Source organism: Dermacentor silvarum, chromosome 2 (genome assembly GCF_013339745.2).
Source record: "Dermacentor silvarum isolate Dsil-2018 chromosome 2, BIME_Dsil_1.4, whole genome shotgun sequence".
Classification (NCBI taxonomy): Eukaryota; Metazoa; Arthropoda; class Arachnida; order Ixodida; family Ixodidae; genus Dermacentor; species Dermacentor silvarum.
The window spans coordinates 180,358,513-180,375,434 of record NC_051155.1 but is presented as its reverse complement, the minus strand read 5'-3'; the positions used below and the strand labels follow the sequence as shown (position 1 = coordinate 180,375,434).

Genomic DNA, 16,922 nt, shown 5'->3' with positions numbered 1-16,922 from the left:
GTGTTCCTCCATTTCAGGGAAAAAAATAATTGCGGCTGGCTGTGCGAAAGACAGAGTGAGCTGAAGGTTTAATTCAGTGATCCAGATTACCTGGTCCCACCTGATATGGAAAAGGTACTAACGTAGGCAATCCCTTAACTGAACCATTTGGGAAAACCACCGTAAGCAATGCCGCAACTGATCCAACTCAAGTGTCACCCTTGTCCAGCTTCTGTGGCAATTAGTACAAACATTTAATTTTCAAATTTCCCACTGTTGTGCATCCTACACTTTTTCCCCCTTTTTGTTTTTTTTCTTTTTCTTTACTTTTTGCCATCTCCGTTGCTATCCGACAATGCGTTTAGCATGCTTTGGGTGGTGGTTGCTTTTGGAACTGTGTTGCACTATCAGTTATGGATGGCGCTCCCCTTATCACCGTGCCGCGCTCGTACGCGCAAGCCAACTGGGACTTCGAGTGCCACTTCCTGAAGGACCAGTTCGGAACCCTGTTCTGCGTGTGCGAACGCCTCAGACGCACAGTGTCCCAAACGATAGCGTCTGCATCTTCGGTCAGAGGCGCAGCGTCTCAACGACAGCGCGTGCAACGAGTAAAGAATGCGAGAACGCACCACTTGGCAACGTGCACGGTACCACCAACCAGTACCTGCATCGTGTAACACCGTGCGGTTTATACCCCTGTGGTAGACTGCACTGTCTCCGGGATAGGTGGCCCCCGAAAATGATTGGACACGAATAAATCGCGGCTAAACGTTTTAAAACGTCCAGTCGTCTCTGGACACTCTCCGACTTCTGTCGCCACGTCCTTGCGCTCTAAAAAGTACTCTAACATGAACCCAGGAGACGTATTCTGTAGGAGTGCACCTAGTGGACATGTCCATTTGGTCTGCTGTTGAAGTTCTGATTGGCTGGGCTGGGGTGCGCTTCAACAGGAGCCAGGCGCCACAGCCAATCAGCACCTCAGCAGCCAACGAAGTGGACTTGTCCACCAGGTGGACTCTTACAGAATACCTGCCCAGGTATACATGCCCTAACACCTGAAGAGAATGGCGGTAAAACTCACAGAGTCTGCGCGTCCACTGCGGCTGGTCACCTGGAACCACTACGGTGGGCGCAGGCCAGCAGCCACTGCACCAACAGCGACACGAGCAGCGGCAGCAGGGAGCAGGCTGCTGCGCAGTGCGGCGTTGCGGCTGCCGTGAGCGCCATGCCTCCGGCGTCGTTCTGCACGGCGGCCAGCCGCCGGTGGCTCTCGAGCACGTGCACAAGCACCCAGGTGGCGTTGGCGTTGGCAGGCTTGCAGGTGTAGTTGCCCGAGTCCGCGGCGTCCACGGCTGGCAGCAGGAGTCGCGACACGGCCGTGCCGTTGGGCCCCTTGGCCACGCTGACGCGGCCGCCGCGCTCGAAGTTGATCAGTCGCGACTGGTGGTACCAGAAGACGAACGCCGGGGCTTCCGGGCTTTCGCTTATGCTGCACGTCAGGTTCAGCGCCGAGCCAGCCTCGACGTGCAAGTCCGGTCCGCCAAGGATGTGGGCCTTGGGCACTGCGAAGTCATTGCAGCGGTATATAGTCGTCAACACGAGAGCATTGACAGCGTTGCTACAATACGAAAAACATGTGACAGAAAGGGCTATTATAATACAGAAACATATAATTATAGCATGGCTGATTTACCTGCACCTTGCTCGTTTTTCGTCTGATGAGCTGGTTTCCTTATCGAGATCATGCAAGCGTAGTTTAGTCGTTCACTTCGCCCTAAGAGCCCTATATAAGAGCGCTTATGTACACCAATGAAATGCAGTCCAATTTTCTTTTTCTCTTTTTTTCATTTTTAAGTAACCAAAAAACACACTAGAACACCCAAAATCAGGCATCGAATGCCACAGCAATGCTGCTGTCGCTGTGGCATCGTTATCTTTTTGAATCTAGGTTCTTTTTACGTTCTAGAGCTATGATAGTCAACGACAGAAATGGGACATTCACTGCGTTAGCCAAGGAGTGTTCCGGTTTTTGTCTAGCTCAAAGTCTTGCCAAAGCTAACTGATAACCAATAAAGGCTCACTGGTGGAGTTCTAAGAATCAACAGCGTGGATCTCTTTTTCTTTTTTTTTCTGTTTTGTGAGCATGTGCTAGCGCGTTTCGTTTTTATGTGTTCGTGTTCTTTTCCGCTCTCTTTATATGTTTTAGTTGTCTTGTGGCTTCAACGTCGACATTGTATTTCATGTGCTATATGAATCCGCTTATATTAGCTCTGCGATCTTTTTGGTGACTTGAGTTCAGTAGCACGAAGTGCCGAATGTACTGGCATCTTCTTTTTGCGTGTGTACCTACTATACAGTTGAATGTCTTTGTTTAGGTAACCAAACTTATTATTACTGGCCCTTAAAGCTTCATTATTGATGCGTGCTTGTTGTGTCCAATCGCACAAACGGCATAATGTGCTTTTATGTTCCTGTGCACCCGCATTGATGGCGTAGTGGTTTTGGCATTGCGCTGCTAAGCCCGCGGGCGCCGGATCAAATCCAGGCCGCGGCGGCCACATTTCGATGAAGGCGAAATGCAAGAACACCCGTGTACCATGCATTGGGTCCACATTAAACAACAGCAGGTGGTCAAAATCAATTCGGAGTCCCCCTCTACGGCGCGCCTCACGATCATATTGTGGTTTTGACACGTAGGATTACATAATTTCATTTTTTTATGCTCCTGAGGTTTCTTTGCATTCGTTACATTCAATGAGTGTCCAAGCACGTTTGCGAACACTGCTTCATTTGCGGAACGCGGTCGTTTCACATCACGTTATCATCCATTAATGATTAACAATTTATTGCTCGTGGAGAAGCCTGCGAATAAATAGTTGCAAGCTCCTCCGATTACAACTCTCAATAAATCAATTAAATCTTTCAGTTAAGTTTCTGTTAAGTAAGCGCCACTCGGTTACATTACAGTCAGTGGTCAAAACCGTAGCCAGCGCAGGAAGCGTCGAGAAGCGGCGGCCAGTCACTCACCTACGACACGCAGCGAGACGACCTGCCGGAGGGGTGGGTCCGAGTTGACCAAGCACTCGTAAAGGCCGGCGTCCCTGAGCTGTGCGTCGCGTATTTGCAGCGCCCAGTTGTTGGAGAACTGCATGTGCACCGTCTGGAACCGCTCGTCCGACGTGTACCGAGTCAGGCCCACGGTCAGTAGATGAAAGTCACGCAGTCGGATCCACGACACCTGTCGGCACAAGAAACGTGTACTCAGAGCACCGACGAGAAAGGTAAGTATTACAACAGGGGCAGGTCGTCAATAGTTTTAGTATGTAGTACATAACGAAAACACCTGAAGTCGTTGTTGGTGGGAAACATTTCGAAAATATATGGCTGTGGACGCGGATGTTACCAAGTGGCTATTGTGTTCCTAACGCAGGATTTCTTGAGCAGGGGAATTATTATTTTTTTATTCGAGGTGAGAGTAAAACACTCGCGTTTACTGGCGAACGTCAAGGGGAGAAAATGGCAACAATAACAGGTAGAGTCAACTCCAGTTGACATCTACGCAAAGCGAAGCATTCTTGGTGTGCTTGGCTCATGAACCATGTGTGTGTGCATTTAAAGTGTCGTTTTCGAGGAACACATATTAGTATTAAAGAGCAACATGTCATATAAGGACAGGCTGAATATTATAAACACATATTTACATGCGGTGCAATATATATATATATATATATATATATATATATATTATTTCTTTACATTCTCAGTATTCTTTCATGGTGTCGTGTTGCACTGGCGGTGTCTCTGACGCGCCAAGCGTCTCAACGCGCTGGCTTGCCAGCTAGGAAGTGTGTTCTATGTCCCCATAGGGTGGCGCCCTCTCGGATTAAAATGGAAATCTTAAGAGGAAGCTTTACCTCGGGCCAATTCTGATGCCACCTATTCAAATATTTATGAAACGCAAGAACGCCTTTCTGAGATAACCACTAGGGTTACTTTGGTGAGATTTCTTGTGTTTGAGAGAAAAAGTCAAATTGTAGTGATTGTTGGAAGCGGGATATTTATTTGAGGCTGAATTTCTTAAAAATAATTTTCACAAATTGGTGAGCTTGCAAAAAATTAAAGACGTTTACAATGTCGTAGCTCTGCACCAAAAACAGATATCGCAGTTATGTAAACTGCATCCGTTAGGGCACCCAAAGCACACAAATCTTATATGTCAGTGTATATCTTAGGTGAATTGGTTACATTGCTTAGAAGGGTCTTGCAAATGTCATATTCATGCATTAGTGGCATACTTGAGATCCGAGTATAATACATAAATGTTGTCCGGTTTAGTCATTCTATTAGGTTTAATTTACCGAATTGTGATATCATTTTTCATTGCCGAGTTACAGATTTGTTAACCTAATAGTATCGTTTGTGAAAGTTTGCGATTTTCAACAATATGAAAAAGAAAAGAATGGACGGCATAAATCGAAAACTCGCTAGCAACTCTCACTAGATTCTAACTTCTTCTTTTACATGCAACGAACCTCACCAAATTTGGTGCAGTGGTTGCCAAGAAAAACAATTTATCCTTTCCCATGTACTTAGATAGGGGCCGCCCAAGTCATAGCTTTCTCTTAAAGGCTATGCTTTTGCTGGCTGAAGGCGGCGGAAGTGATACTAGGAGCCGGAAACACAGTCATAGACGTCGGGCTTTGGACACCGTCCATGCTTTCAATATCAGGCTTCTGTGCTAGAGGTCCTGTGTTCGAATCCTGCCGTCGGACAATTTAATAATGTTTATTCATTACGTATACCGCCGCACATTGTCCCAAAGCCGGTTTGAAGTCGAAAGGGCCGACGTTTAGGCAAATCCATGTACCAACCATCATTCTCATGCTGGCTGTATCACCCTGTTCGCAGCTACCGTAGACATTAGCACCTCAGTTCCCTCCGGTAATTATTGTATGAAACTTCATATGTTTGAAATGGTAAACTCGTTAACTATATTCTTCGCTGCACCGTTCCTAGCTGGGGCCACCAACCCGTTAACCACGTTCGGCGTTGGAGGCCAGATACGCACGACAAAGTGTCTCTATCTCGACAAGAAAGCTTCGCTTTAAAAATATTTGTTCATCGGTCGAGCTAAGCACGAGGACAGCGTGGAAAGACAATTGGTGCCCAACAGCGGTGCATACAACCCTCACTTTCTCAGAGCTCAGGGCATAGGAGCAACAACGTGCGACTGTCGTAAATAGGTTCGTCTCCGGAACTTGTAAAATCTGTGGCAAGCCATGTTTTACGTCTAGCGCAATACATAATGTCGGCAAACGGAGATGGGTAACGTAACGAGTTATTTAAGCTACGATGTCATTGCCTAACTTGTATGTGGTTGGCGTGCGCGTGGAATGTACTATATGTATGGCGCACACCGTGGGTACACGTGTCTGAGTAGCATGCTAGACAGAAACTGAGGGCGCATCTTCTATGCTGTTCATACTGAGTGGATGAAGTTGAGCAGCAGCGTCAGTTTTGAAACACCGTTTTTAAAATTGCGTCTCTCTGGGAACTAGTGTATTCATGTACTCAAAGGCACACATTCCAGCGGCGTACCTATTCAAAAATGAATGTCCGTGCACCTGGAATGCATAATACATTAAGCACAAAGAAAAAAAATATCAAATCACCGCACTCCAAATGACTTAGTGATACTTATTCTGCTGTTTGTGTGTTCCAGAGTGGTAATGGTAGAAGAGTTTCACTACTAAGTTCGTTGCTGTGGCAGCAAGTTACAAAACCTTTCATGAGGCTGTTTTTTTTTTTTTTCTTTCATGTTCTCTTCAATTATGCTTTCAGTTGCGATCCCCTGACGTGGTAATAACAAGTGAAGAAGATAAGGTTACCATGTTCTCCACACTAGTAACAAGCTTGATGAAATTCTTCGATTTGCCTGTCTGAGCCTTGCTCAATATTAAGACAACATCAATTGTTATCATTTAATAGGCTAACTTGTTGTGAATATCCGCCTTCTTTCTGTATCCTCATACCTATGTAGAACGTGTTTAGAAGCACACCCACTCTCACTACTACTGTCCTCTGTGAGCGTTTTATCTTCCCCTCCAGGTCACTGCAAATTGGATCAGTAACATATGGCAAACATCATTTCCAGCACAGGTGATGTAAATGCTGCTGGTTAATTCATTCGCCCATATTCCTTGCGGTTGCAAAGCCCTATGCTAACCAAGGCAATAATGTTACCAAATAAGATTACCTTTTAATAAACATTATGATAAAAGACATTACGGCCATCAGTTGTGTGCGTGATAAACATTCATGCCTACACAACGCAACGAAGCCCGAATGTGTGGCGTGATATTCTAATGTTATTGGTCTGGGCCACGTGCTGGAAACTATTGATTTATCGATTAGAAGCGGGCATCGACATGAAAAGGGCCTTGAAACGACGCAGCTAGACCAAGGATACTGTCGTGTAAATTTGTCGAGCACTGTTTTGCGGCTGACATCTAGTTCGGCGGTACAGGTGTGCGTTTACTGGCGGCGGACGGCTTGTTATATTGACACGAACACAATAAGCGCACTGTTAAAAAAAAAAAACGTAAGATTCAATTCAGGGTCTTACGTGCCAAAACGACGATCTCATTATGAAGCACGCCGAAAGAAGGGGGGGGGGGGGGTGTACATGAGTGTTTTCGCATTCCGCCTGGCAGATAAAACAGGTTAATTTATTGTTCTGCCTACAACCCTTATGAACAAAACATCCAAGCAACTTGTTATGAGGCATTTCAAAGCTGTTTCTTTCGAACCGACAAACGTGAAAGAGTGCCGTCTTAAAGCTACTCAGAGACTTGCATCTGGACTCGTTACCGCAATTTCTTAACAAAGCGAATACAGAGTTTCTTGAGGTTTTTTTCACTTGCAAAACCCACAAGCTTGATTACCCTTTTAGGGTTATTTTATCCGAGAAGACGTCGTGGCAGTGTCAATTTTTACAAAGCGATTTGAAGAAGTTGCAGGACCCTTTTGTGGTAAGAAGCTCCGAAGAAGTTATCTTGCCAATTAATGAGAACCGGGGGACTGCACTAAACGCGTTTTCAGTAGGTGTAGATGACTTATATTATTCTGTGCCGCGTGATGGTTTGGTGTATGCTGTGGCTTGGTGTCGCATTTACAAAGTTGTTTGCTTTCCGCATCAGATGGGAGGATAGTGCTGCGTGTGACCACTGCGGCGACGAGGAAACAATCGAGCACGTACTGTGTCACTGTCCCCAATACAGGGCACATAGGCAGTCACTCGCGACCGCGCTGGCGCGTCTTCTCGACCGGCCGCTTTCGGAGCAGACAGTCCTGGAACGCCGGCCTATACAGTCGTCACACAACAAGTCAGTCAAGGCACTCTTGAAGTTTTTGCGATCGAGTGGACTATCTGACAGACTATAATGCTCACAGACGTTTCCAACCTCCTTTTTTTTATTCCTTGAATTTTTTTTTCGTGACTGCTTTTTTTCTTCCCTATTCTTTCCGCCTTTCATTTCCCCTTCCCCTTCCCCTTCCCCCAGTGCAGGGTAGCAGACCAGAATCTTTTCGGATTAACCTCCCTGCCTTTCCCACCACGTTTCTCTCTCTCTCTCTCTCTGTATGCTGTGCGTCAAAGGATAGAAGATGTGGGAAAACTGAATTTTCAGAATTCTGTGGGTCTTAGCCGTGACAATTTTTTAACGCTTTAAGATTTTTATCTTCATTCAACTGCCATCACTTATGATGGCCAGTTATCCATCCACCGTACCGGCACCTGTATAGGCTCATACATAGTCATCAATTTTGTGTGATATCGTATTTTCGCGCGTATAACCCACACAAAAATGCGAAAATTTCAGTGGTAAAGTAGAGGTGGGAAGTTTTTCCTTTAGTATAGCTTCACGGCAATGCGCGTTGTGCCGTGAAGCCCCTACCGCAGTAATAGTCATTAAGCCTCTCGTTTCTCGCTGATACTGCTCGTTTTGCACACACAGCCCAATCATATATAACAACCCAGGAAAAAGTATTGGGCAAGTCAGCAAAGAATTTTGCGCAAGAAAAAAGCGTCATTCAGTAGTGAAGAGTGTGAACGCCGAAACTAATTTCTACCTTTTGCTGTATATTAATTGTTGTATTCTGCGGTTATACAACAATGGTAGGTGGTGATGCCGCGCGGGAAGTCTGAGAAGCGCTTGGTCGATCTTTGCCCTCATTTTTTTCTTGTCGCCATTTTCGTTTGACTGCTCGCTTGGTGGACGCACACAGACGGGACCAATCTATTCAGTCGTCATGAGCACCGTTCGGCGGCAGTCGTTTACCGCGCAGCAAAAGCTGAAAATCGTCATCGTCGCCGGGGAAGTTGGAAACCGCGAAGCGGGAAGACGGTACGCTGTTTATGAGTCCTGCGTGCGACAGTGGAGAAAGATGAGAGCTTACAAGCTGCGTACCGCGATCGTATGTCGTTATGTGGCCCCAAGACCGGCGCCTACCCTGAACTGTAAATATATGCAAGGATATTTTTTTTTTTCAGTGCGCTGAAAGTGGGGGGTGCGGATTACATGCAGGGGCGGGCTATGCGCGCGAAAATACGGTATATATTTATCCTGCGTTGACAATGTAATTTCTGCTAAGTTAATGGACGCGCCTCTAACGAAAGTGTTTAGGTATGTAGACAGCTACCTAATTGTTAGGAAAAAAGAAGTGTGTAAGCATTTTCATGAAGCCGTCGAAGAAATTTTGGGCATGTTCATCAATTCGCCGGGCTGACTTAAGTTCCCGTACGAATTGCCGATTAATAATCACATTCAGTTTCATGATATTATACTGTGTTTTTCTTTGAATGAGCATGTGTGCTGGGCATATCATCCCATATATCAGAAAACCTTGTTGCCCTACGACAGCGCACACTCAAAACTGATTAAGAGAGGCATAGCGACCACATGAATTAAAGCAGCCCCGAGTCGTGCGAGCACGAGTGTGACCGAATTTTATTAAATCAGACAACACGATTACAGAACGCACGTTTTCCCCCGCTCTGTCATCACTTCAGTATGCGAAGCCATCTTGCAGAAAAAAAAACAAGTTTGGAACCAGCACACACAGACAACAATAATGACTTAAGACCAGTGCACGTGGTGCCGCACTTGCACAAGTTTTCGCACCATATAATGAAAGTTTCCAATAGACATAATGTCCATTTACATTTCAGTGCCCCGTGCAAGCTCTCCTCGGCATGGAGTCGTATGAAAACGCTCGAAAGGCCCTTGTGCACCACCAATCATAAAACTTGTTTCACTGATTGCACGCGCAACGTTATCTATCAGATACCGCTGAGCTGTGCTAAAAAAATAATATATAGGACAAACGAGACAGTATTTCAATGACAGAGCTCGTCAGCACTGCAGTAACGTAAAGAATGGATATGGGAGTCATTTAGCGGGACATTGTAACAAGTGCGCATGCACTCCCATGCTTGAAAAGACAAAGCTCATATTGAAAGGAAAAAGTAAGAGGCAAAGGGAAATAATAGAGGCATATCGTATTCGAAAGGAAGAAGATGAATGAGTAAGCGCTCCCTCTCTTGATCTGTCAGAAAACAAACTAGCTTTATATTATCTACTGTTTGGCTACGACCCACCATTACCTATGGACACCATACTTCATGCTCACGCAGACACATCCTCTGCCTATGCTCGTGATGCTCTTGCCCGTGCTGACATCGCCCGTCAGGTTGCCCGCGATCGCTTGTCGGCTTCACAGGTCAAACAAAAATGTATCTATGACCGCCGACACCGGGAGGTGAACTTCCCTCCAGGATCGCTCGTCTTGCTGTGGTTCCCGTCACGACGCGTTGGCCTATGCGAAAAACTTCTCTCCCGTTATGCTGGCCCTTTTCGCGCCGTACGCAAAGTCACTAATGTGACCTATGAAATCGCTCCGCTAAATCCTACGTCGGCCTCTGCAACAATCGCGAGTGACATAGTCCATGTCTCGCGTCTAAAACCGTACCACTCTCAGCCCGGGCCCTAATTGCACCGGGACGGTGCTTCTGCCGCCGGCGGGTAATGTCACGAGCGGCGATCCTGTGGTCGGTGCTTGGACGATGACGACGATGACGGGTGGTTTTTCTGGTGTGCACGCGCTCCCCTGAACGATTGCTGCAGCGTTGTGCGCCTTACCCTCTAAATATATCCATTCTATATATATTCTCCCCGTAATATTATGATTTGGCTGATGTATACGTGACTGGTATACCCATGCCTAGGCTGGGAAAGGTACACAATGGCTGGTGAACTTGAAATAAACTTCCACTTGGCAGTCAGCGCTTGTCTGTGGTATTTGTTTCTTCGTGTCCCTGTTTTAATCGCACTGCTCAACCTTAGTTATGAACCTATAGGTACACGAACCTTTTTGCATTTCTTCCAATCCAAATCCGACCTCCGCGATCGGGAATTGCACCCGCGACCTCGTGTTAAGTAGCAGAACTCTATAGCGATTGAGCCACCGCGAAGGTACTTGAAGGTATAGGTCAATGCGAAATTGTTCGTACGAGATAAATGCTTTGTGAATACGGGTGCACATGCATACAAGTGCAAAGCTAGTGGGAAACAAAATGTGTCCCTTCTTTTTTCTCCCTTTCACTTTCAGCCACTTAGTCACTGAGTGCATCCCACAAAAAGGAAGACTTTATAAACAAATGAATTCTTAAGAAGCAGCTTCGTTTAAACGAAAGTCACAGATCGTGTCCGAAGCAACCCATTAGGCGGGCGCATTACGTTAACCCCACAAATCCCAAACACACCATTCCAGTTGAAAGAAAGTTGGATCAACTTGATGATGAAGAGTACACTCGTAGTAAAATAACAGTGAAGTGTTATCTGAGGTAAAAATAATTATAATAGTTATTAACTAATCAGTAATTGGTTTGCTGAGCTATCGACAAAAGTGCAACTTCGCTCAAGCATGTTATAAAAGGTAATTTGGGCTTTGCGTTATGTTTTTCACGCTTAAATCAGCATTGTCAAATACGAAAGTCAGCATACCAATATGATACGTTGGGCTTTCTGAGGCTAACTTCACAGGCAGCAACAGATCAGTAATATAGGCGTCTCTTCGACATAGCTGTCGACATCAAATTGACATGGGCAAGTCGTCACAGTCTTGTGAACACGAATGACAGGGGGCACATTGCATAAGCCGGACAGTAACTGACGTCTTAGAGATTTATTTGAAGACATGCAGACGGTATGAAAAAGGGAAAACCCTAGGAAATAGGCAAACAAAGCATGCTGAACACGAACTTCCACCACACGAAGCGGGAACCCATGTTAGTACGCACTCACAAGCGCTCCACGAGACAAGAAAACTCCAGGCATGCGACCACGGAAAAACCCAATAAATTCCTTAGCGCGACAAAAAAAAAATTTCACGTCTGCAGCAACCGTGGGTTAAAAGCGGGAAACAAAACCATAATGAAAGAAACTTACAATTTGTCGGTGCGCCTTCTGTAAAGAAATCAGGACAAGGAAAACATAAAAATAAATGATCCCGTATAACCAATTTACTTAACAGAAACAACATAATAAACATACAACTAAACGGGCAAACCATAAGTAACAGTCTGCAATATTAAGAAAATGCCAAGTTTCAGACGCGCCTTAACAGTGTGAAGCTACTACAAGTGAAATTGAAATTAAACTTTTCATGCATATGCTGCTTAAATGTGGCAAGAAAACGCACATATTATTTTCAGCTTCCCTTAAGGAAAGTTGGAAAAATAAGGTCTGAGATACCATGTGGTTACAAAGGAGGTCATATGCACCTGATTGCATTGCACCTGGCCTTTCACTCTCACACTCTAATTTTATATCTCTATGTCTCCTTTTCAAATTCGGCTTGCCCCGAGAGCCTGCAGCAGTAGGTGAGGGATTCGGGTATCATGTTTAAGGTTTCTAACTCGGCGCTACTTTGCACATACGTGCGGGTCAAAGAAGTAGAGAAAGCTCTTTTATGAATTACAGACAATTCTTCCAGCGTATATGTAAGCGCCTGTATGATAGTGCGCATAAGGAAGCCGATCGGGGACAGAAATACCCTAGGTAGGGAAGGGCGGAGCAAAGAAAAAGAAAGCAAGAAAATATATTATTCTTATATGCACAGGTGAGATAATAGTAACAATATAGACGTAAACAGCTTAGAGCGTGTCGATTAAGCTCACGTCCTGAAGAAATAGCAAGGAAAATTAAAAGCTTGACATGGCTTTGAAATGGAAGGCATAAACCTAGTATGTTTCCTAGATGTAGTCAACGTCGGGAAGCACCCATTCTTCAGAAATACCATGTCCTTCATCTCTGCGTACCCTGGGCGATCCAACAAAATTTGTAACGCAGATTCCAATGCACCACAGTAATCGAAATAAGGTTCTGGTGGTCACTCCAAAGCAGCAAAGGTAGCTATTGGTGAATGTGGCGTTCCGACGAACCCGATAATACATTGCGTCGAAGTGACGAGGAAGCTATGCGGAAGTCTTGATTTTAAAGACGATAGTCTTTCTTGGGGAACTTAAACGCTGAAAACTTGGTCTGTCTGTCTGTCTGTCTGTCTTTCTGTTTGTCTGTCTGTCAACCGATTCAGCCACCCGGCCAAAGTTGGACCACTTGCTTACCGCCCACACTACTTAAACTGGTACGGCTGTTCATACTTGTGAACGTTATCGATCAAAAAGTGAATATTACGCATATCTGAGGCGCAACATCACTAGGTAAGTATTAGGAGGTGTGTTCCTTTAATAGAAAATACATAGATACGTAACTCTAAAGACCCTAGTTTCTTAAGCTGCGCTGAAAATGCCATGCTATGCGCGCCGACGAACGACGTCTGCCACGAAGGGAGGGAACCAGTAGTACATGCGTACAGCCATTGACCCTTCCACGCAATAAAATACATTCATGTCTCACAAATGGTTCTTCTTTGCAAACTATCATGCTATACAGTATACCACACGCGACCGAAACATTGCTGACATATCGTGGAGGTACGAACACATGGCATGCCAGCAGTGATAATGCGGTGAAATGAAATCTGTTCAAACAAACCTCCATTGCATTTATCATGCCAGGACGGAATTGGTACGAGAACAGCATCACGGGTGGCCGCGGATCAGACCAGCACTCATGTAGTAGGGCCGGCAGAAGACTATCGTCTTTCGACGACTTTTGCAGCGAAGCACGCAGATACGCGGCCATTTTTTACGAATGGGTCAGTTGAGTGGAGGAAAAGATGCTGATGAAGCTACGAACTACACAGACGATTCCATTCCGCGTATGCGTATTTCTTTCCCATTACTGATGTGCCGTATTTTGCAAAGTATAGTCACCTGAAAATTCCCAAATATAGGCGGGCCTCTCGGGATCTAGCTGCGTATATGTGATTGAGGCAGGAAAACCACTTTATAGGCAAGGCACGTGCTTTACATCGGTGGCTCTAGGTAACGCCCGTGCGTCTCTAATGCATAAGTTATATTCTTGACATGATGTCATATATATGACAGCAGTGTTCCACTTGTTCGCGTCAGGTGTTCTTAATTTTTCCAATATGTGTGTGCATTTAGCTATTATTTTGAGATAGCAGAGACAGTATAGTGCGGATTTGCACGCGGAATGAATGAACAGGAAAGGATACGAAAAAGATGTTCATAAAAAAATTGTCGCAGTTTCACCCGAAAGGCGAAGCACCAATTGCGATAGCAAATTAGTAGAGAGCTATACGGAGTAAGGATAGTAGTTTTATCAGCTGTATAAACTTGGAGATGCAGCAGCACCAGCAACGCGCAGAACTGTTGTCGACGCCGTCGGCGTTTTGCCCGCGTTCGCACCGAACGCGCGCGGCGTTTTTATATAAATACGTATTTGGTGCCGCAGCTAAACGTCGCCTCCCCTCCCTCCCGTCCCCTACAGCCTTTCGCGCGACGAAAACGTTGCGTTTGCTCTCTATATATGCAATTGGCGCTGAGCCGTGCTCCCTCAAGGGCTGCAGAAGATAGCGCCAACCTTTCCCTTTCCCTCAAGAACCACTTATCATCTATATATGCAAAGGAGGAAAGAGACGCTTAATTCTGCAGCCCTTCAGGGAGCACGGCGCAGAACGCGCGTTTGCTCTCCGACGTGCGTTCGCTCCCCGTGAAAGCGCGCGTCCCTCGCGCCCTTTCACTCGCACATACAGCGTCCGGAGCGCGGCGACGATTTCATCGCCGTTGACATCATACGGAACCTCACGGCGACGGCGACGGCGACGCCGACGGCAGAAATCTGTTTCGGAGTGTCCATATAATTGCTACCGCAATACAATTCGGAGACTACACAGCACATCCTAATGGAATGCAAAGGGATTATGCCAGTGAGACCCGTAGGTAATGAACACTTTCCAGGAGCGCTTGGATTTAAAGTGGACGGAAGTAACAACCGGTCAGTAGTCCAGATAAGCAAGAGACGCCTAGAGTATTGGTGAAAAAAAAAATTGTCGCAGTTTCACCTGAAAGGCGAAGCATCAATTGCGATAGCAAATTTGTAGAGAGCTATACGGAGTAATGATATTAGCTTTATCAGCTGTATAAACTTGGACATGCAGCAGCACCGGCAACACGCAGAATTATTGTCGACGCCTTCGGCGTTTTGCCCGCGTTCGCTCAAAATGCGTGCGGCGTTGGTGACTGTTGCCGGAGCCTCTGATATAAATAGGCACTTGGTGCCGCAGCTAAACGTCGCCTCCCTTCCCTCCCCCTCCCCCCTGCCCCTCCCCCTCGGCCTCTCGCGCGTCGGAAGAAGGCGCGTTTGCTCTACATATATGGTGATTGTAAAGGAGGAAAGAGACGCTTACTTCTGCAGCCCTTAAGCGAGCACGGCGCAGAACGCGCGTTTGTTCTCCGCCGTGCGTTCACTCCCCTTGAAAGCGCGCGTCCCTCGCGCCCTTTCACTCGCACATACAGCGTTCGGCGCACGGCGACGATTTCATCTCCATTGACGTCATACGGAACCTCACGGCGACGGCGACGGCGACGCCGACGGCAGAAATCTGCTTTTGAGTGTCCATATAATTGCTATCGCAATAAAAGTTGTCTCAGTTTCACCTGAAAGGCGAAGCATCAATTGCGATAACAAATTTGTAGAGAGCTATACGGAGTAATGATAGTAGCTTTATCAGCTGTATAAACTTGGACATGCAGCAGCACCGGCAACACGCAGAACTGTTGTCGACGCAGTCGGCGTTTTGCCCGCGTTCGCACAAAATGCGTGCGGCGTTGGTGACTGTTGCAGGAGCCTCTGATATAAATAGGCACTTGGTGCTACAGCTAAACGTCGCCTCCCTTCCCTCTCCCCCACGGCCTTTCGCGCGTCGGAAGAAGGCGCATTTGCTCTACATATATGGTGATTGTAAAGGAGGAAAGAGACACCTACTTCTACAGCCCTTAAGGGAGCACGGCGCAGAACGCGCGTTTGTTCTCCACCGTGGGTTCACTCCCCGTGAAAGCGCGCGTCCCTCGCGCCCTTTCACTTGCACATACAGCGTTCGGCGGCGCGCGGCGACGATTTCATCTCCATTGACGTCATACGGAACCTCACGGCGACGGCGACGGCAACGGCAACGACGACGGCGACGCCGACAGCAGAAATCTGCTTTGGAGTGTCCATATCGCAATAAAATGCTACGCGCTCATGCGTGAAAGTGTCTAACGCGATCAAAGCTATTCGTGCGATAACGACTTCATGATTATCTCAGTAATGCATTATAGAAGTTGACTAACCACAGCTATAAAATAATTCTCGATATGCACGGAACGATATTATGCATTTTTTTCATAGCGCTTTCAGGGCGTACGAAGTTCGAGGAACGCATATATGAGTAGTAGTAGTAAACGTTTATTCCATGAAGGGGATTGAAGGTTGAGTGGGTGGGGCCTTTAGTCCAGCGTATATACAAGGAGCGCCGGAGAGCGTCCCGTTGAATGTGAATTGACCATGAGACTCTACTAAACCGTCGATCGATCCTCAACGCGCACCTGTTCGCCTGCCTATACTCAGAACGTTTTGTTGTTATCTGAAGGCACGCCGTTTCGCGCAAACGACGAAGCACTAGCGATAGCAAACAACTTCACTCAAAATTTAAAATAATAATAATAATAATAATGTGAGTTGCGCACGCTTCAACCTACATCATCCGGAACCACGATTTTCAAGTTATTCGTGCTATTTTCTTTTCTTCATTTTTTACTTCCTTCACAAAGCTGAACTCTCGCATAAGCGTGCGAATTCATGCTCAATATAGATGAAGAGGCCACTTTCATATATTCCGAAATTGCCGCGCAGGCAAATTCACTGGGCAGAAAAATGCAGGCGAGCCATTTTATAACCCGCTGTTCCTGCGTTCAGACAATAGCATGAGCACACATAGGAACGGGTAATGGGAACGGGGCAGCAATCGGCGTGGTAATAAAGTTGGATGGCATGCTATACTCTTGATTTACCCATTGTGGATTCGCTTCGGCCGAGGTAGCCCTACTTTTCGTCCTAGAGTTACTGGAGCAGCTCAACACAGCAAGAAATGCGGCATGCAGCCGTATTCGCAATTGCTTACGACAGAAAGAGAGTGGAGACAATCTTCGTACGACCCCAGAGCAAATGTGGGTCTCACTTTTGGATAATTAAACCCGCTACTATTCAAAGTGAGCAAGTCAATTAATAATTCGGACAAGTGTCCCCAGCAGTTCACCTTAGAGGAATTGGATCTGATTTTTGCATGAATGAGCAGGAAATTTTTCACTCGACCTGCAAGATAAAAATGTCACAGTTTCGCCCTAAGGGCGAAGCAATGAATGCGATAGCAACACAGCAATGTCATACGAAGTATAAGGTGAGCGGCTTTGGTAG

At 46.2% G+C, this 16,922-nt stretch overlaps 1 protein-coding gene across 2 annotated transcripts in view; it reads right to left on the bottom strand.

The window, feature by feature from the left end:
- The window catches only part of LOC119442226 (kin of IRRE-like protein 3), a 43,792-nt gene that overhangs the window by 9,198 nt on the left and 17,672 nt on the right, over positions 1-16,922 (bottom strand). Inside the window, exons 2-4 of one of the 2 annotated variants that reach the window (XM_037707020.2) lie at positions 11,487-11,504; positions 3,007-3,217; positions 1,061-1,541 (exon numbers count right to left, since the gene is read on the bottom strand). In XM_037707020.2, coding sequence (XP_037562948.1) covers positions 1,087-1,541; positions 3,007-3,217; positions 11,487-11,504 — 684 coding nt within the window. In that variant the 3' untranslated portion in view covers positions 1,061-1,086. The remainder of the gene's footprint in view (positions 1-1,060; positions 1,542-3,006; positions 3,218-11,486; positions 11,505-16,922) is intronic. The other variant, XM_049661990.1, reaches the window with a different exon arrangement.